Source organism: Coregonus clupeaformis, chromosome 16 (assembly GCF_020615455.1).
Source record: "Coregonus clupeaformis isolate EN_2021a chromosome 16, ASM2061545v1, whole genome shotgun sequence".
In the NCBI taxonomy this organism is placed as follows: Eukaryota; Metazoa; Chordata; class Actinopteri; order Salmoniformes; family Salmonidae; genus Coregonus; species Coregonus clupeaformis.
This window is the reverse complement of record NC_059207.1, coordinates 52,475,969-52,501,186: the sequence shown is the minus strand read 5'-3', so window position 1 is coordinate 52,501,186 and position 25,218 is coordinate 52,475,969. Positions and strand designations below refer to the sequence as shown.

General features: G+C 40.3%; 1 protein-coding gene and 1 long non-coding RNA gene across 5 annotated transcripts in view; both read left to right on the top strand.

Moving 5' to 3' along the window:
- prdm6 (PR domain containing 6) overlaps positions 1 to 25,218 on the top strand; it is a 53,869-nt gene that overhangs the window by 7,091 nt on the left and 21,560 nt on the right. For all 4 annotated transcript variants that reach the window (XM_041900610.2, XM_041900608.2, XM_041900609.2 and 1 more), the window contains exons 4-5: positions 16,822 to 16,949; positions 23,347 to 23,471. In XM_041900610.2, the coding sequence (XP_041756544.1) occupies positions 16,822 to 16,949; positions 23,347 to 23,471 (253 nt within the window). The remainder of the gene's footprint in view (positions 1 to 16,821; positions 16,950 to 23,346; positions 23,472 to 25,218) is intronic.
- LOC121584619 lies at positions 3,712 to 7,118 on the top strand. The gene is made up of 3 exons (XR_006003746.2): positions 3,712 to 4,014; positions 4,913 to 5,001; positions 6,299 to 7,118. It is a non-coding gene; the product is annotated as an uncharacterized LOC121584619 (long non-coding RNA).

Genomic DNA, 25,218 nt, shown 5'->3' with positions numbered 1-25,218 from the left:
TTATAGTTGTAAAATGTGAGTGCTGAAACAGTTTCAAGTGAACATTTAAATGTTTTTAGTCTGTATGTCAGCAGACAATTCTTCTTGGTTGGGTTTTTAAAGGTCCAGTGTAGCTGTTTTTATCTCAATATCAAATCATTTCTGGGTAACTATTAAGTGCCAAAACTCCATCCCACCAAAACAGTGTGAAATTTCATGTAGTCTTTTCAAACAGCTCTTACACTAAAAGGGCATTATCATAATTTTCACAATTTTACAGTATTATTCCAACCTCATAGTGTGGAAATATATATAAAACACAGGAAAATCACGTTTTTGACTGCACTGGGCCTTTAATGATTTATTAAGATTAAGATGAAAATCACTTTATCGGTCAATTGCACACAAGATCCAACTGAAATGTATGGTTTCCTAATCCAATATTTAAATACTTATCTGTCACATCATACCATACTGTAGCAGGTAGCTGACTTTGCTTCACTTTTACAGTGTATGTATCAGTAGAGGCTGGTGGGAGGAGCTATAGAAGGACGGGCTCATTGTAATGGCTGGAATGGAATTAATGGAACAGAGTTCTACCTGTCTTTGATACTGTTCCATTTATTCCATTCCAGCCTTTACAATGAGCCCGTCCTCCTATAGCTACTCCCACCAGCCTCCTCTGGTATGTATATGAGATATACAGTGCTTTCGGAAAATATTCAGACCCATTGACTTTTTCCACATTTTGTTACGTTTACTGCCTTATTCTAAAAGGGATTAAATAAATAAAAATCCTCAGCAATCTACACACAATACTCCATAATGACTAAGCGAAAAAAGGTTTTTAGAAACAGAAATACCTTATTTACATAAGTATTCAGACCCTTTGCTATGAGACTCGAAATTGAGCTCAGGTGCATCCTGTTTCCATTGATCATCCTTGAGATGTTTCTACAACTTGATTGGAGTCCACCTGTGGTAAATTCAATTGACTGGACATGATTTGGAAAGGCACACACCTGTCTATATAAGGTCCCACAGTTGACAGTGCATGTCAGAGCAAAAACCAAGCCTTGAGGTCGAAGGAATAGTCTGTAGAGCTCAGACAGTATTGTGTCGAGGCACAGATCTGGGGAAGGGTACAAAAAAAGATCTGCAGCATTGAAGGTCCCCAAGAACACAGTAGCCTCCATCATTCTTAAATGGAAGAAGTTTGGAACCACAAAGTCTCTTCCTAGAGCTGGCCACCCGGCCAAACTGAGCAATCGGGGGAGAAGGGCCTTGGTCAGGGAGGTGACGAGAACCCGATGGTCACTCTGACAGAGCTCTAGAATTCCTCTGTGGAGATGGGAGAACCTTCCAGAAGGACAACCATCTCTGCAGCACTCCACCAATCAGGCCTTTATGGTAGAGTAGCCAGACGGAAGCCACTCCTCAGTAAAAGGCACCTAAAGACTCTCAGACCATGAAAAACAAGATTCTCTGGTCTGATGAAACCAAGATTGAACTCTTTGGCCTGAATGTCAAGCGTCAAGTCTGGTGGAAACCTGGCACAATCCCTACGGTGAAGCATGGTGGTGGCACAATCATGCTGTGGGGATGTTTTTCAGCGGCAGGGACTGGGAGACTAGTCAGAATCTAGGCAAAGATGAACGGAGCAAAGTACAGAGAGATCCTTAATGAAAACCTGCTCCAGAGCACTCAGGACCTCAGACTGGGGTGAAGGTTCACCTTCCAACAGGACAACGACCCTAAGCACACAGCCAAGACAATGCAGGAGTGGCTTCGGGACAAGTCTCTGAATGTCCTTGAGTGGCCCAGCCAGAGCCCGGACTTGATCCCGATCAAACATCTCTGGAGAGACCTGAAAATAGCTGTGCAGCAACGCTTCCATCCAACCTGACAGAGCTTGAGAGGATCAGCAGAGGGAATGGGAGAAACTCCCCAAATACAGGTGTGCCAAGCTTGTAGCGTCATACCCAAGAAGACTCAATGCTGTAATCGCTGCCAAAGGTGCTTCAACAAAGTACTGAGTAAAGGGTCTGGATACTTATGTAAATGTAATATTTCCGTTTTTTATTTTTAATAAAATAGCATAAAATGTATAAAAACTAGTTTTTGCTTTGTCATTATGAGGTATTGTGTGTAGATTGATGGGGGGGGGGGGACTATTTAATCAATTTTAGAATAAGGCTGTAACGTATTCATACCCCTTGACTTTTTCCACATTTTGTTGTGTTACAGCCTGAATTTAGAATTGATTAAATTTAGATATTTGTTTTGTTTCCAATAATATCAAAGTGGAATTATGTATGTATTTTTTTGTTTTACAAATGAATTACTAATGAACAGCTAAAATGTATTTTCAGTAAGTATTCAGCCTGTTTGTTATGGCAAGCCTAAATTAATTCAGGAGTAAAAATGTGCTTAACAAGTCACATAATAAGATCCATGGACTCTGTGTGCAATAATAGTGTTTAATATGATTTCTGAATGACTACCTCATCTCTGTACCCCACACATGCAATTATATGTAAGGTCCCTCAGTCGAGCAGTGAATTTCAACCACAAAGAGCAGGGAGGTTTTCCAATGCCTCGCAAAGAAGGGCACTTATTGGTAGATGGGTAAGGCGTACATTACTGATAAATTAGAATGAATACGTGCAGTAGTTTGTTATACTATAGGTACTGAATGTATGGCATTGTTGCAATCTGTGTCTGTGTCCTCTGATCACTTTCAGGGCAGTGAGCTGGAATAACAAGTAGTGGAGATTAAGAGAACTGATAAATGACTGAACTTACATTGATTTGCTGTAAAAGTGGACCAACAGTCATTGATTAAGCACCAGTTTTTCACTTATTTTGGAAAAGGCCCATGCTAGGTAGATTATGGAAGGTTTCGAGGAAAGGTAAGCAGATCCACTGCACTCACCTTAAGTGGAGAGTAAACGTAACATTTTAAATTATAATCTAACAGTATCACTGAGACTGCTTTTACTTAGCAGCCAGTGTGAAGCCCAGTAACAACTTAGGTTCACATAGTATTTGCCATCACCAAGAGAGAGCAATAACCATGAAAAAATCTGTTAAACCTAATCACTGATGGCCCTATATGAAACATGAAAACTAATTATCATGTAATGTTCAATGCAGTTTATATTCCACTGCACCTGCAATCTCAACCAGGGGTTTGGTAAGGTGTTGGTATTTTTGTTTTGTGACATTTTAAAGCTGCCACGATATGTGTATTGATGCTCTTTTATACTGTAGTTACCTACCTCTGCGGGATCTATTTGTGGCATATGTTAGTGTGATAGTCACATCGAAAAGTCCTTAACCCTAATTCAACAGCCATTTTCTCTGGGTGAGGGCATGATGACAGATTTGAGTTGTCTCTGCCTTTATACCTCTGCCATTAATTACATTGAGTGAGCTTAAAGAGATGTTCCAGAACTTTTGTATACTGTTTTGCCAGTAGTTCTGAAATTAGCCCTCACGAGCCAAAAGTGGTCCCAGAAAATTGCGTCCTACGTCACATATGTGGAGATATATGCACCACGCCATTGCTCGCTCTCTCTCTCTGCTGTGTGTACATGTGCATGGAGTTTCCACTGAGCCGTTGGGCCTGCCCTGCAACCTCATTGGATAATGCTGGGCAGGCCTGGGCCAGCTTTCTTCTTTCACTGTGCAACCTCATTGGACCTGATCACATGATTGTGCCTTCTCTGGAAAAAACAAATGTCATGCATGTAGCTCTCTCATGCACTCACTCACTCCCTCAAGCCAGCCATAAAGGAAGGTTGCTCCAGCCATAATTGTGCTAAACATGTAGCTAGGATGCTATTGATACTTATGATGTCATGCCCAAGAAGAGAAAACTAGATCTAGATATCGAATGGCAGGGCCGCTCATGAAAGACAAAGGCAGAAAAATTATAGATATCGGATGCTTTTCCGAGATGGCCTCAAGGAAGAGAAACACTGTTGCCTCATCCAGTGTTGGACATCCATAAAAGTGATCTTCGGTCGAAAGGTAAGAGACTAAGCTTTAGCATTTGAAACAATGTTGATATTTTATTCAGTGAGAAGCGTATTTTGAGTGTTTGTGTAAAGAGGAACTGGTCTGTGTCTCCGTTAGCTAGGCTAGCCAACAGTCTGTCTGTGTCATAGTATGCTTTCAAAGGTAACGTAGCAAGCTAGCTAGCTAGCTGTCATGGTAAATGCATATTAGAGAACATCATACTGTCCGTCTAGCCAACTAAAACACATTTGAAAACATGAAATCACTCTACTAATGTATGTTGTGTTTTTTTGTAGCTGCATATAATCTCTCGTTGACTGGCTATAAGGGTAGAAATTGTTGTTGTTTGTAGCTACCAGTGTATAGCTAGCAGGCTAAGTGGCTAGGCTAACTGCTAGTCTGTAACTATATGAAACAGTAGGTTTCGGTGCTAGCTATATTGTTATTATTAGGCTATACCATAGAGAATGATAGAGGCCTCTAGTGGCCAAAAGGCTGTTTTAGCATGGGCAGCGCCATTGAGGGCTTCCACCATTTTAATGTTATCAACTTGGTGGGACTTCCAACTTCATTGGCTGATCCCTCCTGATGACTCATGTCCAACCAGGTCATCAGGAGGAATCAGCCAATAGTGAAGAAGAAAATGTACTACTTAAAAAGGGAGATTGCCTCAATGGTGCTGCCCTGTCAGAGATGCTATAATGGCACAGATACAAAGATGAGTCCTCTATCTATCTCTATGGGCTATACCTAGTACAGGAAGGGCTGAAAAGTCTAAAACCTTTTCACTCTCTGCAGCTCGATTTCATATTTTGATCTGCTGCCTAGTTGAAGCCAAGGCCCTGATGCAGTGTCAGTGTGTTACTTTGACTTTTTAGTATCCTTTGTAAGTAATATGATCATTTTCCAGACAACAATTCCTGATAGAAGAACAAGGAATATCAGAGCTGGGTTCAGACATGCCAGATGATCAAGCATGCAAGAGGCCCTTGGCATCAGGTAAGGTTTGATTTGTACTAGCTGTCATTTGTTGATGGAATGTTTCCCATGTTATGTGTGTCATATATGGACTCTGAAGAATTAGATCGCTCCCGAGTGGCGCAGCGGTCTAAGGCACTGCATCTCAGTGCTTGAGGCGTCACTACAGACCCCCTGGTTCGATTCCAGGCTGTATTACAACCGGCCGTGATTGGGCGGCGCACAATTGGCCCAGCGTCGTCCCGGTTTGGCCGGTGTAGGCCGCCATTGGAAATAAGAATTTGTTCTTAACTGACTTGCCTAGTTAAATAAAGATAAAACATGTAAAGGCCTAGCTTCATCATGTTCTGGCCATTTACCCTGTTGGGTTTTCTATTTGAAGAATGGGCAAGATGAATATTGCTGATGAGGATGATGGCAGTTTGAATGAGGATGAGATCAATGACATTCACAACAGCATGTAATTATTACTGTGCGCTGTTCCCTGTAATGTAGCTACATTACAAATGTTTTGTGTAAAACTAGAGTACTGTGAGAAGCATCACATAAGCATGCATGTAGGTCATGTGATGAATTGGCATCAACACTCTTATGGTCTGTAAGGAATATGTCTCTCTGGATTCTGCCCTGTGGAATAACAAGTAGGTTGATGGCTAGGATGATGGTTCCAGCAGTTTACAAACAATAGGTCTGACCCATCAGGGAGTTTACCTGTTAGGCCAAACATGTTGTTTGTAAATGGATGGAACCATCTCCCTAGACGGCCATATACCTGCCTGTTGTTCCATACCGACAATTTGCAGTTGTACACATTACAATACAGTGTAGCCTATTGTCAGGTGATGCAAAGCCTCTTTTAAATAATAGCTGTCTCTAATTGAGGTTATATGATGACTCATCATTGATTCTATAGAAGTGACAGCAGTGTAGCGTTTACTTGACTCATCTATGTTTTCAGCATGACATGGGCTGATGACAACTGTGAGGAGAACTCTGAGGAAATTGAAGATGATGCTGAGATTGTGAGCGGTTTTAAAGTGATTGATCATATCACACAAACGTCAAATCCACTAACACACGCATCGCCAAATCTACTTTAGAGTTCACATGAGCAAAGGACTAGGTTTGAGAACAGAACCAGAATATCTACATGTTTACATGTTGGTAAACCAGGTGCACAGCTTTATGTTCATGACTGACACTGTGTGCAAATTCCCACTCTTAATGTCATAAAGTTTTGAATAGCTCTGCATGAATTAATTTATTCTGTTTGACATGTAACCCATTTCTGTATGCTAAAGTCATTTTGTATCTGCAGGAGATGGACATCAGCAGTCATGACCCGCCAGTCCCACATCCACCACACCTTGACCTTCCTGTGGCCTTCCTTCCTGTGGCCTTCCTTCCTGTGGCCTTCCTTTCTGTGGCCTCGGCAATCCCCTTACCACACTGGAGTTGCAATCATGGAGCAAGAAGCATATTATGTAAAACAATGTATAAATGTAAATACTATTCACACAGACAATGTTATTTTTCTGGAACTTTATTTTTTTTAAACAACCAGTGGACTTCTGAACTTTACAAATACCAAATCAATTCACACATAAACAAATGTCAACATGGATTTTCATAAGACACCTAGACGTCTATAAAGCTTTGGCTGCAGTAAGCTCTAATAACCTTGTAATGTCCCATATGAAAATGATTTATACACATTTATAAAGGCCAATCATATGATTATGGCCTACTTCCTATAAGAAAACACACAACACATATTATTCTTATACAATTCCTGTGTTTCTCACATATGTGACAATATATACTGCCAACATGTAGTTCTGTATTTTGTGTATGAATGTGGCCTACTTCATCTAAGACATATAGTCCACTTATGTTAGTTACATGTTTCAGCAGTACCCATATAAGAATACTTTTAATTCATAGAGACCCTTTCGGAAGTGCCATACGTGGCACAGTTATACAGGTGTAACAGAATGGGCTATTGTGCTAGAAAATGTTTAATAGGTTACTGGAATTATATTGAATATTGTTTATTCATGCTATCGAATATCCCTGTATTAGAGTGGGAAAGAGAGCTATGTTCAGAAGTTATGCATTTTTATAATAAATGAGTCCTATGAAATATCCATTGACATTTTGTATGCTGAGCGCTATTGCAAATGCACCTCGTACTGTGTCATCATTTGCTCCCGCATTCTCTCGGTCGTCGGCCCTAGAGCATCTTTTCGCTGCTCGACTTCGACACTGGGCAGCTCGAGCCTGGCCCTGGGTGCACGCACCTTGCACAGCCTATCCTCGTCCTCCTCTCATCCGTGGACCATGTCCTCTTCCTCGGCTATTCTGATGACGAGCAACACATTGTATATGTTGATTGTCAATATGGGAAGCTACAAATAGACTTATGATTTTCAGATTAAATATTTTAAAGGTAAGTAATAAAAAGTAATTACTGAAGTTATGAACGGGTACTGCTAATCCTGTAGCTTTATCAGTAGAATATTTGCATTAGCTACATATCCACGATGTGGAGTATTTTCCTTTCTCTTTCTTTTTCGATTCTAGTTTGATAAGCTAGCTATAACCAGAGCCATGTATTTATTGTTTCTAAATACATGGCTCTATATATGGCTCTGGCTATAGCTAACAAGCTAGCCTAGCTCGACTAACAACCGGCGATGTTGTCATAAAATACATCAGTTCGTAAATCAGTGTTCATAAAAACACTATGCATAGCTTGTATACCGTGCCTCTTCAGCTGACATGTCGAAAATATGGTATTTGTTTACACAATTCATGTGACAACTCTGTTAGCTAACTACTGTCGGTCTCTCGTCAATGTGCATCTTGCTAGCTGTCACTCAAATGATGAGGGGCTGAAGCTCATTGGCTGGAACTAGCATTGCTAGGGGGCTGGCCCACGTGGGCCAAGCTTGAAGTATGTCACCAAAATGTGTGTAGATTCCCTGAATAGGGAAATAGTGCCACACAGCTTCCAGAAAACAGTCGCTTTCAAACACATTGACACATCCAGCCCAAAGCGGGAGGTTTAAAAAATACGCCAAAGTTCCGGAACATCTCTTTAATCGTCTGTGTTACTACCACTGGCACAATAAATGGTTATTTCAGTGTATCATCATCCTTTGGTAATAATGCTAAATGGTAATTATAGCTAAATGGTAATTATGGCAATTATTGAATGAGTGGTTTGGCCTTGAACTGCACACAATCCAATGAACTGAAAATGAAAATGAGCATGATCACTTTAGGTGTGTTTACACCATTGAACCGATACAGTGCGGCTCGACTATCTCATTTGAAGCATCAATCATACGGAGCATAACTGATCCACGTAACCCATTTACATGCCAGCATCGCTTGGGACATGGCCGTTAAGTGTTTCTGCAGATAAGAAACCAAATTCCATTAGCCAGGGTGTGTGTGCACATGTGTGAGTGGTGGTGGTGGGTAATCCTGCCTGCTTGGGGTCTGTGCTATCCCTGAGTGGGCTGGGTGGGACTCCCAGCCCCCGTCTAATGGCTTCGGCGGCTGATTTACTTGCTGTAATAAGGCCAGGAGGTCAAACGACTATCAGGCAGCCTTTGGGGTTGCTCCTCTAGCAAGGCATCGACACACAGCTGTTCCAGGACGATTTACAGCCCGGACAGTGACAGGGCCCAATCAGCGCGCCGTAAATGTCGGCCCAGGGAGATTGAGCAGTAACTAAAGCAGTGACAGGACACTGGGAGACAGATCAATGGCTGAGGGGCCACTGAGAACTAACTGTAAGCCACAGCACCTTCTTACCGGACTCAGGAAAAGTAAACATGAGGACCATAAATGGGTGTTATATGTTCTTGGATATCTTACACGTTATTGGATATCTGACTTCCTCTTCTGAACATTTACTGTATGTCATTATCCCCCTCCTCAACGCTCCATCGTTATCATATATGGTACGTATATAGTACTACTAGAGTATAGTACTTCTAGTTACAAAGAAATCATTATTATGTTTTCTTTTCTGCAATTAAAATCAGTTCTGTGTGGCGCCTGGAGAATTTGACATAGGACATCGGTCTCCATTTACTGACAGGGGTCATTCCACGAAATGAGTGCCTTTTGATATTTTAAGTAGAAATTGTGCACCAATATTGAATTGTAAAAGCCTGTTATATTAAATGAAGTGCCCTTTAATATTGACCACATGGAGAATTCAAAACATCAGATTTGAATATGAAAAAAGGCTCGTTAAAGTGCCATAATTCTTCATTTTGACATATCCCTCCGTCAACCCTGTGTCACTTCTAGGAAGATTTTAACCCACTTAATCCCTAAATTTCTCCAAGTTTCACCATCATTGTAAAGCCCTAGTTATTTTGTTGCTTTGACAAAGTCGTTTCTAAAGATTATTTTTATTTCATGTGATTAATTTACATCTGTCCCTAATTTTAAGGTCAACCCTGTTACATGAACTGAACTCTCGTTTTAATATGGTGAAACTATTCCTTTTTAAATATTATTTTCAAAAGAAACATGTATCTAATATCTAAATCATAGAGTAAAAGCAGGTGAGCTGGTTCTACATGTCAATCATAGATAGACAGGCTAGAAATGTTTGAACAATTACATTTATTTTGTTAAGCTTGTATTCAATTGCCACTCCCTGTTGCACACAACAACCTTCCATCCCCCGTGTCACAATTTAAGAAGAAATTGTCAACTCTGTTACAGTCAACCTGTTATTTTATTTGGCACTTAATAGGCACTTACTATAGTCATTTTTAGATACCATGCAGATTTTTGAGTAGGCTACTTTACTTTATATTTACTTTATATTTCAGTTTTATTGTAATTATGATATCGTTATACCAACACAGGACATATTATGGTATTGACATGGCAAGACATGGCAGTTATTGTCTGTCTCTTGATCATGGTGTAGCTAAATTTCGTCCACTTGGCTTTGAAATGATTTGTTTGTTAACTAAACACAGTCGACAGAGGGGTGTGAATAACAAAAGAACGAAAAGCTCTTCTGCTCCATTTTACGGTTTATCTTTATTTCTCCTTTATTTGCTCAACACATCAGTAAAATCCCAATCCCACAACAACACATACAAACAACTCCCTTTGCTTACAGGACATTAGAAGTTATTGTAAAGCGGCCATAAAAATGCTGTATACAGAGATTTATAAATTAGGCAATTTCCTTGATTATTGCAATCATTTACAAAATTGATTGCTCCAGTGAGCTATAGACAGATTTCAGCAATGCTATTGACAGGGTTCACCTCCGTAATAAACAGGCCGCTCCTCAATAAAGTGAGATGTCACTACGCCAGGGCTTGTTTAGCATGCAGAGAAAACACAAGGTCACGTATGCAGGGAAATGTATAATAATGGAGGGGCTGAACTGTTGACATTGAGAGCATACAGAGGGTAAGTCATAGGCTGTGGTGTTTATTGGACATGATGGGGAGAAATACAACGGGGTGCGTGTGTGTGTGTGTGTGTGTGTGTGTGTGTGTTGTGCTGTCAGATCCTGCAGGGAAAAAAATACACAAAACGGGAGGGAAAACTGCTTGAGATGCTAAATGCTGTTTTCACTGATGTCGAGTTTGCAGACACACACTTTGCCTTTGCTTTGCATTTGTAACCCTCTGTGTAGATTAGACTACAATGAGGGCTATCAATCAGAGTGTGTTTTCTGGGCTGCCCTGTCGTATATGGGTCATTCCACCAATTCGGTGCCTTTTGAGAAGTGTGACTTGGTCAAAAACCGTAACAGGGTACCGATTTCTTCTTAAACCAGTCATCAATCCTCTTGTGACAGGGGTAATGGAAGCTTGTTGTGTGCAACAGGGAGTGGTAATTTAATACAAGCTTCAGATGTTTTATTTTTTTAATGTTTAGCCTGTCTATCTATGGGTAACAGGGTTGACGTGTTATGTTCGACCTGAACAGTTTTTCACCACAAAACACCAGAAAATTGCCAAAAAGAGAAGAACCAGATCACCTGCTATTACTGTATGATTTGACTATTATACTGAACAAAAATATAAACGCAACATGCAACAGATTTTACTGAGTTACAGTTCATATAAGGAAATCAGTCAATTTAAATAAATAAATTAAGCCCTAATCTATGGATTTTAAGATACCTTAAATAAAAAGGTAGGGGCGTGGATCAGAAAACCAGTCAGTATCTGGTGTGACCATCATTTGCCTCATGCAGCGCGACACATCTCCTTCGCATAAAGATGATCAGGCTGTTGATTGTGGCCTGTGGAATGTTGTCCCACTCCTCTTCAATGGCTGTGCAAAGTTGCTGGATATTGGCGGGAACTGGAACACGCTGTCGTACACGTCGATCCAGAGCATCCCAAACATGCTCAATGGGTGTCATGTCTGATGAGTATGCAGGCCATGGAAGAACTGGGACATTTTCAGCTTCCGGGAATTGTGTAAAGATCCTTGAATCATGGGGCTTTGCATTATCATGCTGAAACATGAGGTGATGGCGGCGGATGAATGGCACGACAATGGGCCTCAGGATCTCAACACGGTATCTCTGTGCATTCAAATTGCCATCGATAAAATGCAATTGTGTTCGTTGTCCGTAGCTTATGCCTTCCCATACCATAACCCCATTGCCACCATGGGGCACTCTGTTCACAATGTTGACATCAGCAAACTGCTCGCCCACACAATGCCATACACATGGTCTGTGGTTGTGAGGCCTGTTGGACATACTGCCAAATTCTCTAAAACGACGTTGGAGGCAGCTTATGGTAGATAAATGAACAATTAATTATCTGGCAACAGCTCTGGTGTTGTGTGACAAAACGGCACATTTTGAAGTGGCCTTTTATTGTCCCCAGCACAAGGTGCACCTGTGTAATGATCATGCTGTTTAATCAGCTTCTTGATATGCCACACCTGTCAGGTGGATGGATAATCTTGGCAAAGGAGAAATGCTCACTAACATGCTCACTTTTTGTGCATATGGAACATTTCTGTTATCTTTTATTTCAGCTCATGAAACATGGGACCAACACATTTACATTTTAGTCATTTAGCAGACGCTCTTATCCAGAGCGACTTACAGTTAGTGAGTGCATACATTATATATTTTTTATTTTTTTCATACTGGTCCCCCGTGGGAATCGAACCCACAACCCTGGCGTTGCAAACGCCATGCTCTACCAACTGAGCTACATCCCAACACTTTACATGTTGAGTTTATATTTTTGTTGTGTAGATGATGTTCAATGTTTCTTTAGACATTGTTTTTGGAATAGTTTCACCATATTAAAATGAGAGTGCAGTTCACATAACAGGGTTGATCTTAAAATGAGGGACAGACGTAAATGAATCACTAATCACAGGAAATAAAAAAAATTCTTCAGAAATGACTTTGTCAAAGCAACAAACGAACTATTGCTTTACAATGATGGTGAAATTTGGGATTTAAGTGGGTTAAAATCTCTGTAGTAGTTACACATGGTTGATGGAGGGACATGTAAAAATGATTAATTTTGGCACTTCTTTCACATTCAAAATCAGATGTATTGAATTTTCCATGTGGTCTATATTAAAGGGCACTTCATTTAATATAACAGGCTTTTAAAATTCAATATTGGTGCACAATTTCTACTGAAAATATCAAAGGGACGCAAAAGGAACACATTTTGTGGAACGACCCATATTACTCTATGTGGAGGTAATTGGGGCCTAATACGTACTGTAGGGATCAGTGGCTTCCCAAATGTGTTCCAATGTACTTTAGATAGAAGTTCATAAAGCCTTCTTAATGCATGTTATGCATTTCCAACGTGTCGTACATAAATATTGTGTTGTCATGTGTTATGTCAAATCCATTGTCACATGAAGGCCAGAAAAAAATATCATGCAGCATTTTGGGACAACACTATGCACATGTTGTCAATCATTATATTTTCATGCGACCTTATGATTTTTTTAGTCCAGGCACAATATGGATAATTTTTTGTGCTGACAGCACTCCATGTGTTTGTTATCAGCCTAATATAACACGTTGGAACAACATGACCCGAGACTCGGCAGCGCTGATAGCAGGATGGAATACAAATGTATCTATCATCTCAAAAGGAGTGAAAAACGATTCCACTCCAAAAGATATTTGGATACTGCAAAGCAAACACAAAAAAATATCAACATAAATATCACATCTGTAAACATCACTTGCTGTTGTCCAGCTGGACAGAAGAAAAGGAGGAAAAAAATACCCATATAACAGTGAGAATATTTCTCAGTCAGAAAGACGGACGAGGACTTATTTCTCCCTGGATTTGGGAAGAGGAGCTTGTACTCAGCGGGAAAGCCTGGAAGAGCTCCAGCATCAAAGGGGCTGGATCAGACGAGTCAAACAGTGTGCTGCTCCACAGGCCAGGGAAATGAATGGCCTGTCAGGACTTTTTCAAGTGGACCCCAAAAAAAAATGTTGGGGTGCAGTGAAGGGTTCAGTGGCTGCTGCTTGTGATCACAGCACAGGCTCTGTTGATGAGAGGCTGCTCTCCTCACTGCTTCATCGGCCTGTGGGATCTATAAGCACTATAGTACAGATGACAGGCTGGCTTCTCCATCCAAATAGGATTTTTTAAATGTCACTTTTTCATCCTGCTTCTTTCCAAATAACAATAACCTGATGTTGAATGTCAGTACATTCTGTTCCCATTGCAAAATACGATTTTTTTGTAAATCGGAGGTGATTTTTCCCAAATATTCCCAATTCCATGACTGCTGTATGGCAGTGATATGACATTGATTCAGCAATTTCTTTATCCTTTATTTTTGTATTACGGGAAATTACCAAATGTAAGATTCCACTTTCTATTTCCCATCACACCTTGTCTATTATTAAGTGCTCACCACTTAGTTGAAATTGTGACTCAGTCCAGATTTGAGGAAAATTTGTTAAAAAATGTCAGCTGTTGGATAGAAAAAAGGAACTAAGTAAATAAATGTATAATTTATACCATTTTCTTAACAATTTCTTAACCTCTCTCTACAGTGCACAATCATCTCTTGTTTCTTTGTCTCAAGATGGACATGATCATTTAGATAAAGCAGCTGGAGGACCTGTCTTGTACTTGTGTAACAAATAGCTCCAGTGTAAGTAATGTCTTAAAGGGAAAGTTCACCCAAATTAGAAAATTACTATTGGTTTCCTTGCCATGTAAAAGTCTATGAACAAGGTGTGACAGCAGTATGAAAAAAAAAATGTATGCACTCACTAACTGTAAGTCGCTCTGGATAAGAGCGTCTGCTAAATGACTAAAATGTAAATGTAAAAGTAATCCATTGCTTTGGTTTATTTTCTCGGGCACTGTTTCCACATGCTAACGTTTTAGCATTTGTGGCACAAATCTCATTCAAGTCAATGGACCGATATTAGCATTTTTCACGCATCATGTTCAAATGATCTATAAGTGACTTTGTTGAGGTTCACAATCAATTTGACATACTTTCGGATGATTTTGACATGTTGCGCAAAACATGCTAATATAAAATGCTAAAATGTTAGCATGTGGAAACAGTGCCAGGGAAACTAGATTGCTTACAGGGTAAGGAAACCAATATGTAATTTTGTAATTTGGGTGAACTATCCCTTCAAGTATTCTATCATGCTGTCAAAGCCGGAGATGGTTCACCAGAAAAGCCACAAGGATAAGAATGGAAAGGGATAAGGAAGGGGAATCACTGCCGACAAACTAGATGTCAGAGATTCAATGGGGTCAGTGGGGTCTTGAAATCTCATCCATTTAGCTGGTGGCCAGTGACAAGGCTCGAATCCCCTTACTGCCTAGATGCAAACTGAATGAACTGCGACAGGGATAAAGCTGTTTTATACATTTCTAAGAGTAGGACATTGTACATCACTATTGTCCATGATTATCCCTGACAAAAATATATTACAAAATAAAGAATTAAAATGTTTAATTCAGAAATTATTATATTGCTTAGCTACGGTCCTTACATATTTTATTTCTGTCTCTATTTTTTCACTTCAATGTACTTATTAGTCAACCAGCTTTTCCGATATGTGCAGATTTTTTGCCATAAACATGATGAAATGGCCAAATAAATATATATTGTTTTCTCATTGTGTGGCTATTTCAGATTGGTTGGTTGATATACAGTGACTGATATTGGGGGCACATATGTTAACACAGCTTTAAGTGAGAGTGAGAGTGAGAAGCCCCGTTTATACCTGGTGCTAACCTGCATCCTTTGTCCTGATCTTGTCCACATTCTGATTGTACCCACATGTTCAGATATGCATCTACACATGGTATTAAAATGTGTCTCTTATCTGTCCCCTGTGTCCACATTGTGACCAGATTTCCTGGTCCCCTCCCTGTATGCAAATGATTTGACGGATATTCTTTAAAAATATTCTTTATTTATTTAAAGACACATATCGATGTCATAAGTCAATGACTTTAGAAGTGATCGTGATGATGATTTAAATTGTTTCACTGTCCAAATGTTTTATTATTGTCACACACCGGATAGATGCAGTGAAATGTTTATATTTGTATTATTACAGGCTCAGCCATAGTAGTACAGCACATCTGGAGCAAATTAGGGTTAAGTGCCTTGCTCAAGGGCACACAGAACGATTTTTCACTTTGTCGGCTTAGGTATTCGAACGCTCTAATCCACGTGTCAAACTCATTCCCCGGAGGGCTGAGTCTGCGGGTTTTCGCTCCTCCCTTGGACTTGATCGATGAATTAAGGTCACTGATTAGTAAAGAACTGCCTCACCTGGTTATCTTGGTCTTAATTGAAAGGAAAAAACAAAAACCAGCAGACACTAGGCCCTCCATGGAATGAGTTTGACACCCCTGCTCTAACCACTAGACTACCTGCTGCCCTATGTCTACACTTGTGAGATATCCAGACACAATGCGTGCCTGACTACCTCCGGAGGTGGGCAGGAAGATCACAATCAGATCATTGTCTACACCTGTCTACAAATGTGGGCACAATCAGGACAAAGGACGCATGTTAGAACCTGGTATAAATGGGGCTAGAGCGAGGAAGGAAAGGAAGCCACTAAAATATTTGAAACCAAAATTGTATGCCATCCTTTTAAAGATGGAATCCGCAGTAGGTGGAAAAAGCGCCACTGTCCGCCCCATGGCCGGTGTTATTTTTTACAAAGCAGAGGTGGGGGTAAAACTAATTTCATTATTTATGCTGCTGTTCTATCGCACGCGCAATGATGTCAGAGGGGGAAAAAACGGTTTGTTGTTTGCAGTAACTTTGTTTTAATATCGCAAACTGACATGGCAGTTTCACCATTAAAGAGTCCATCTTTAACTCACATCATCAACTTTAGATGCTGTTAACCTAGGGCAAATCATTTTCATACTTATACGATACTCTAGGGCAGGGCTCTCCAACCCTGTTCCTGGAGAGCTACCCTCCTGTAGGTTTTTGCTTCAACCCCAGTTGTAACTAACCTGATTCAGATTAGAATGAGTGTGTTAGGTTAGGGTTGGAGTGAAAATCTATAGGACGGTAGCTCTCCAGGAACAAGGTTGGAGAGCCCTGCTCTAGGGCGAATCATTTTCATACTTATACAATGCTCTCACATGTACACTGTTTACATTTTACAACAACTTGTGGAGCTTGGCAGTCCATCACATTCCTAATTCCTGTGTGCGTCATTGTTGAAAGTTGTGTAGATAACGATTAAAGGGTGCTTTAATGAATCATGTTTGTTGTGTATCTTTAGGAAGACTAACTACATAAACCCCCATTGCTTTCCAGATCTATGACCAGGAAGGGACGTTACAGCACTTTATTGACGGCAACGAGCCGAGCAAGTCGAGCTGGATGAGATACATCCGCTGTGCACGACACTGTGGCGAGCAAAACATGATGGTGGTCCAGTACAGGTAAAGACTGCATGGAATGTGGGTGGGGAAGTACCATGTTAGTTCCACCAGGAATTGAATTTGAATTTAATCATTTAGAATTTGTATTAACATTAATATTACTCCATACCATGTAGGCCCAACTGTGAGTACAGCATGTGATCAACACAATATATTCAGGCATAAAGTATATTCACACTGCAAATTTGACACTGTCAGCTGTAGTCTATGCAGGCATACCATACAGATGCCATATCTTAATTCGATCATCATGTTGCAGGAATTTTCCTGCACAGCTGGGAATTCAAGCTTGTAGTGTATTTGAGGTTTAAAAAGGCTCCTAAAGTTTGTAATTTCCACTTAAAAATGTCAGACTTGATTTGCCCTAACAAAAAATGTATCAACCCCTACAAACATAATTATAATTCACATTTCCTGTTGCTGCAGGATTATTTTCCTGCTGTGAGAAACTGGGTCAAATTAAGATTCGGCATCTGTAGATAGTGTATGTATGTATATGTATGTATATATGTATATATATAAATATGTATATATATATATATATATATATATATATATATATATATATATATATATATATATATATATATATATATACATACATACATACAGTGGGGAAAATAAGTATTTAGTCAGCCACCAATTGTGCAAGTTCTCCCACTTAAAAAGATGAGAGAGGCCTGTAATTTTCATCATAGGTACACGTCAACTATGACAGACAAATTGAGAAAAAAAAATCCAGAAAATCACATTGTAGGAATTTTAATGAATTTATTTGCAAATTCTGGTGGAAAATAAGTATTTGGTCACCTACAAACAAGCAAGATATCTGGCTCTCACAGACCTGTAACTTCTTCTTTAAGAGGCTCCTCTGTCCTCCACTCGTTACCTGTATTAATGGCACCTGTTTGAACTTGTTATCAGTATAAAAGACACCTGTCCACAACCTCAAACAGTCACACTCCAAACTCTATGGCTACACTATGGCCAAGACCAAAGAGCTGTCAAAGGACACCAGAAACAAAATTGTAGACCTGCACCAGGCTGGGAAGACTGAATCTGCAATAGGTAAGCAGCTTGGTTTGAAGAAATCAACTGTGGGAGCAATTATTAGGAAATGGAAGACATACAAGACCACTGATAATCTCCCTCGATCTGGGGCTCCACGCAAGATCTCACCCCGTGGGGTCAAAATGATCACAAGAACGGTGAGCAAAAATCCCAGAACCACACGGGGGGACCTAGTGAATGACCTGCAGAGAGCTGGGACCAAAGTAACAAAGCCTACCATCAGTAACACACTACGCCGCCAGGGACTCAAATCCTGCAGTGCCAGACGTGTCCCCCTGCTTAAGCCAGTACATGTCCAGGCCCGTCTGAAGTTTGCTAGAGTGCATTTGGATGATCCAGAAGAGGATTGGGAGAATGTCATATGGTCAGATGAAACCAAAATATAACTTTTTGGTAAAAACTCAACTCGTCGTGTTTGGAGGACAAAGAATGCTGAGTTGCATCCAAAGAACACCATACCTACTGTGAAGTATGGGTGTGGAAACATCATGCTTTGGGGCTGTTTTTCTGCAAAGGGACCAGGACGACTGATCCGTGTAAAGGAAAGAATGAATGGGGCCATGTATCGTGAGATTTTGAGTGAAAACCTCCTTCCATCAGCAAGGGCATTGAAGATTAAATGTGTCTGGGTCTTTCAGCATGACAATGATCCCAAACACACCGCCAGGGCAACGAAGGAGTGGCTTCGTAAGAAGCATTTCAAGGTCCTGGAGTGGCCTAGCCAGTCTCCAGATCTCAACCCCATAGAAAATCTTTGGAGGGAGTTGAAAGTCCGTGTTGCCCAGCGACAGCCCCAAAACATCACTGCTCTAGAGGAGATCTGCATGGAGGAATGGGCCAAAATACCAGCAACAGTGTGTGAAAACCTTGTGAAGACTTACAGAAAACGTTTGACCTGTGTCATTGCCAACAAAGGGTATATAACAAAGTATTGAGAAACTTTTGTTATTGACCAAATACTTATTTTCCACCATAATTTGCAAATAAATTCATTAAAAATCCTACAATGTGATTTTCTGGAATTTTTTTCTCTCATTTTGTCTGTCATAGTTGACGTGTACCTATGATGAAAATTACAGGCCTCTCTCATCTTTTTAAGTGGGAGAACTTGCACAATTGGTGGCTGACTAAATACTTTTTTCCCCCACTGTATATGTATATATGTATGTATGTATGTATGTATGTATGTATGTATGTATGTATGTATGTATATACCCCAACTGGGGTTTATATATACAGTGGGGAGAACAAGTATTTGATACACTGCCGATTTTGCAGGTTTTCCTACTTACAAAGCATGTAGAGGTCTGTAATTTTTATCATAGCTACACTTAAACTGTGAGAGACGGAATCTAAAACAAAAATCTAGAGAATCACATTGTATGATTTTTAAGTAATTAATTTGCATTTTATTGCATGACATAAGTATTTGATCACCTACCAACCCGTAAGAATTCCGGCTCTCACAGACCTGTTAGTTTTTCTTTAAGAAGCCCTCCTGTTCACCACTCATTACCTGTATTAACTGCACCTGTTTGAACTCATTACCTGTATAAAAGACACCTGTCCACACACTCAATCAAACAGACTCCAACCTCTCCACAATGGCCAAGACCAGAGAGCTGTGTAAGGACATCAGGGATAAAATTGTAGACCTGCACAAGGCTGGGATGGGCTACAGGACAATAGGCAAGCAGCTTGGTGAGAAGGCAACAACTGGAAGAAAATGGAAGAAGTTCAAGATGACGGTCAATCACCCTCGGTCTGGGGCTCCATGCAAGATCTCACCTCGTGTGGCATCAGTGATCATGAGGAAGGTGAGGGATCAGCCCAGAACTACACGGCAGGACCTGGTCAATGACCTGAAGAGAGCTGGGACCACAGTCTCACAGAAAACCATTAGTAACACACTACGCCGTCATGGATTAAAATCCTGCAGTGCACGCAAGGTCCCCCTGCTCAAGCCAGCGCATGTCCAGGCCCATCTGAAGTTTGCCAATTACCATCTGGATGATCCAGAGGAGGAATGGGAGAAGGTCATGTGGTCTGATGAGACATAAATAGAGCTTTTTGGTCTAAACTCCACTCGCCGCGTTTGGAGGAAGAAGAAGGATGAGTACAACCCCAAGAACACCATCCCAACCGTGAAGCATGGAGGTGGAAACATCATTCTTTGGGGATGCTTTTCTGCAAAGGGGACAGGACGACTGCACCGTATTGAGGGGAGGATGGATGGGGCCATGTATCGCGAGATCTTGGCCAACAACCTCCTTCCCTCAGTAAGAGCATTGAAGATGGGTTGTGGCTGGTTCTTCCAGCATGACAACGACCCGAAACACACAGCCAGGGCAACTAAGGAGTGGCTCCGTAAGAAGCATCTCAAGGTCCTGGAGTGGCCTAGCCAGTCTCCAGACCTGAACCCAATAGAAAATCTTTGGAGGGATCTGAAAGTCCGTATTGCCCAGCAACAGCCCCGAAACCTGAAGGATCTGGAGAAGGTCTGTATGGAGGAGTGGGCCAAAATCCCTGCTGCAGTGTGTGCAAATCTGGTCAAGACCTACAGGAAACGTTTGATCTCTGTAATTGCAAACAAAGGTTTCTGTACCAAATATTAAGTTCTGCTTTTCTGATGTATCAAATACTTATGTCATGCAATAAAATGCAAATTCATTACTTAAAAATCATACAATGTGATTTTCTGGATTTTTGTTTTAGATTCTGTCTCTCACAGTTGAAATGTACCTATGATAGAAAGTACAGACCTCTACATGCTTTGTAAGTAGGAAAATCTGCAAAATCAGCAGTGTATCAAATACTTGTTCTCCCCACTTTATATAATATACACACAAAGTAGTCCAAGACCATGAAGAGGAATAACTTAATACTGATGATCTGTGGACTAGATCCAATACTTTTGCAGTCTTGACCCATGATTGTACCAAACTAGGCCCATATCCATAGAGCTTCTCAGAGTAGGATTGCTGATCTAGGATCAGTTTTTCCTATTAGATCATAATAAATAAGATTCCATGGACAGCAGGAACCTACTCTGAGATGCTTTGTGAATACAGGCCCTGGTCCATAACTATGAGAGAGCTATGATTAGTGAAAACCTTTGAGACTCAGTTCCACATCATCCTATACGTGCACTCCTAATGCAGACACTCCTGTTTCCCTCCTCTGAGCCGTGTGGGGATGTCCTCCACAGGCAGTCAGCTGGTTTGAATTCCTTATGTTATGATTTGCAATATCTAAATGGAATTCTCTTCAAAGCAGCTCGTGATTGATTGACCCTGGGATGGCTGTTTTGTTTTTGCTCTGACAATAATGTCCATTGGCATGTGCTTCACTTTGCCTGCACTGGGACGTCCCGCCGTTGTCTTTATGAGTCATCCAACCACAATACTAAATACATGTCAGCAAGGGAAATATTATCCAAAACTGAAAATATGCCTTTGATGTGCTCCACTGAGCTGAGATTTGCACAAGTTTTGAAAGTGACAGCAGGCTTGTAAGAAATGGTATACATTTACACTCTTTCACCCGCCTCAAAGTGTGCAAGACCACCTATCGCTTAGAAAACAGCCCTCTGTCAGCAGCCAACTGAGTCATTTAGTCCCAGTACATTTATTTGTGTGCTCCAGTGTTTATGTTAAGTGAGGCCAAACTGAGAGACAGAACGTTACAAGGGTATAAAATACATGGCATACTTGTGTTTTTCTCAGGTTATAAGATGTTTGATTTATGGGCTTGTCTTTGCTTCATTTTTATGTTGTGGTGGAAAGAATTAATACAAACTCACAGGCTTCAGCAGCTCGGCCAAGACCAAATAACCATTTTTGTTAAATGTTTGTTTATTTTTTAACTTTATTATTTGAAATATATGGATATGTTATCCGCTAGTGAAGCAAATGCCTGGAATGTCAGCATGGGTGCACATTTAAGATAGAAGCCCCCCCAAAAATTGTTCTAGCCGCTGAAAATAAAAGATAGAGGTTTATATTGATCTCTGTATTATCACTGCCAGGGATGGTGGTTACTTAGTGGTGACAAAGTAATGCATATCCCACTGCCATGGAAATGTACAGTATAATGCCTATTCATTTCGAGACTGATTCATTAAATAAGCATTGCGTCACAGCTGCCATGTTTCTTCTTGTAGAACCTCAGCCTCACGCATGCAGAGTTTTTCAACTCGCCAAAGAGGAAATTAGATGTGATGCTTGGACGTGATTATATATTCTGTCAGACACAAAGCAAAAGGCATACTGAGGGCCTCTAATAATTTTTGTTTGCATTTACTGACGTACATCGTTTGTACATGAAATTGTGTTGTGAGTAGTTCACACTGGGCACGCCACATTTCAACGTCGAAATTTGGGTAATATTTGGTTGAGACGTTGATCAATGAGATTTCAACCTTTCTTCACCCACTCAAAAAGACAGAAGTTTGTTGAATTCCCAAAGTGTTATCACTATGCTTTCAACCATCTAAAAGCACAACCAACTTCTAATGGAAAAACAATGTCAGATTTTTGGTTTAGGGCTCGATTCAATCCGTATCGCCAAAGTTGAGCACTATAGCACACGTGAAATGTAAAGGTAATTTTCGATTGAGCCGACATATGCAGTGTTTACCGTGAATGAAGTCCCTGTGAATGCAGGAACAAGTTAAAGAATGGGACTAAATCAAATCAAACTTTAAAAGTACTTGAAATAAAGTTGGATTTGATTTAGTCCTATTCTTTAACTTACATTTTTGGTTAAGATGGAGACAATAGCTGTTGATTTCGCAAATGCTATATAGGCCTATTAGATTATATGACTTTTAAAGTATGGTTACATTTCATTTGCTCTGTTAAACCTCCTTTGGAATTACTTTGATAGCAACAGTGAATCTATTTAGTTTTTAATTGGTACATTGGTAGTAGTCAGTGACAAATATCAAAACTAAGCAGTCCAGGGCTTGGTTAATACCATGGATGGGAGACCAATGGATAGCTGTAGAGAGATCAGCTCTCCAGTAGGAGGTGCTGCCCAGCCTACTGTTTTCTTCTGATAGTGGCTATAACATTGAAAATCTGACGTTGTTTCAAAGGTACAAATTCAACATATATTATACAAGCTTTATCAATGTTGAAAATTGGTTACCATGATGACATAATTCTGTGGTTGAAACTTCACGCTCAAAACAACGCTTTCTTTCTAATCCAATGTATTTTCCACGTAGATTCCATGTCACAATACGTTGACAAATTACGTTGAAACAACCAGTTTGTGCCCAGTGGGTAGATTAATTGACAGCACTGTTTTCTCTACCGTACAGATCATGTATATTCTACCGGGCATGTATGGACATTCCAAGAGGAACAGAGCTCCTCGTCTGGTACAATGACAGCTATACCTCCTTCTTTGGCATCCCTCTACAGTGCATTGCACAGGATGAAAACTGTAAGTCTCTCTCTGTCTGTCTCTCTCTCTCTCTGTCTGTCTCTCTCTCTGTCTGTCTCTTTCTCTCTCTGTCTGTCTCTCTCTCTGTCTGTCTCTCTCTCTCTCTGTCTGTCTCTCTCTCTCTCTGTCTCTCTCTGTCTGTCTCTCTCTGTCTGTCTCTCTCTGTCTGTCTCTCTCTGTCTGTCTCTCTCTGTCTGTCTCTCTCTCTGTCTATCTGTCTCTCTCTCTCTCTGTCTGTCTCTCTCTCTCTCTCTCTCCCCCACCAACTAATTTGTTTCATTCTTCTGTCCCAATTAACTTACACAGGAAGCATGAGTAAGACAAAAACATACATACAGTATACATTACTCTGCTCTGGGCCATTGGGTTGGCAAGCAGTTGTCCCCATTTCATCTTAACATTCCAAAGGAATATGATCCACATACAGCCATCAGCATGTACTGATTTAACAAGGGATTATTTCTATCCAAATATAGTATGACTCCTATAAAGATATCTAGTATTTCCATGTAAGAATACTAGAATGATCTAGTACATAGCATTGTCATGAATAGGACTTAATGACAAACATAACATATCTGGTGCCTAGCATAACCCAACAAAACATATTTGCAGAAGGACTACTGTCCAAAAAGTAGTAGGTTAATGAAAATGCTATAATTTACTTTGGATTTCAGTGTGTAATTTTATTAAAGACAAAAAGCATTTGACTGGGCATAGTTGCGCTAAGCCACAAAAACCTATGCAAATATTGGACCCTTAAATTTACTTAAGCCTGATTTATACATCTGAACCAAACAAACCTTGCCAGTGCAAACAGGAGGAAAACATCGTTTTTCATGTTGTGGCAAATTAAACCAATGACTCAATGTTGATTTTCAACGGACAGTACCCGTTAGTTACGTATAACTATTTTCTATTTTCTAAGCGGTTCTCTCATTGAAGAGACAATCGGTTAGGCTTATTGAAACAATAGTATTTCTCTCCCCCAGACATTTTTGAGGGACTGTCTGTTAACAGTCTTCGTAGGAGCGTTTGGGGAAAAGGAATGACTATTTTCTGTCTAAACCAGCATTTTGCCCCATACTGCTCTGTCTGGTTTCTTTGGAACTCACTGGCCACTGGAGGTCTTGGACAACCGACAGGGCCTGACAGTTCACTGTTTACATGTTCAACATTTTATTACTTCAGTCTAGTTGGAGTCCTGTTTAGACAAGTGCCTTTTCATATAAACTGTTTTAAAAGTGTATAGTATAATTTGATAGATGCAGTATTGTAGCCTTAAAACGTGGCAAACAATGGAGAGGTCGAGGAGGGAGAGTGCTGTGAACTTGCGAATCAGCATACCCTGCATGAATCAATATATCCTAGTATAGCTCTCTTAAAGGAGAATCTACCCATTACAGACACTGAAGCCTGGTTACACAGAAATAGACCGCTTCCCCTAATACAATCCACATGAAGGAATAGTGTGTGCATGTGATAGCAAATGAAAGCTACTGGATTGGTGAGGTTTAGTACTTTGCCCTAACTCAGAGACTTTAATTAGTCCCCACCCTCCTCTACAACATGCACAGCTTCAGAACCACCTCACAATTGTTTTTCATGTATATTTTCATAAGTTAACATCAATCACACTTCCTTAGCCTGATACTGAACAGCGTTCCGAGATCTAACATTAAAACGATGCCCAGAAATACATAATTGAAGTTTTATTATATTATATCTTTATTAAATAAGAAAGGCC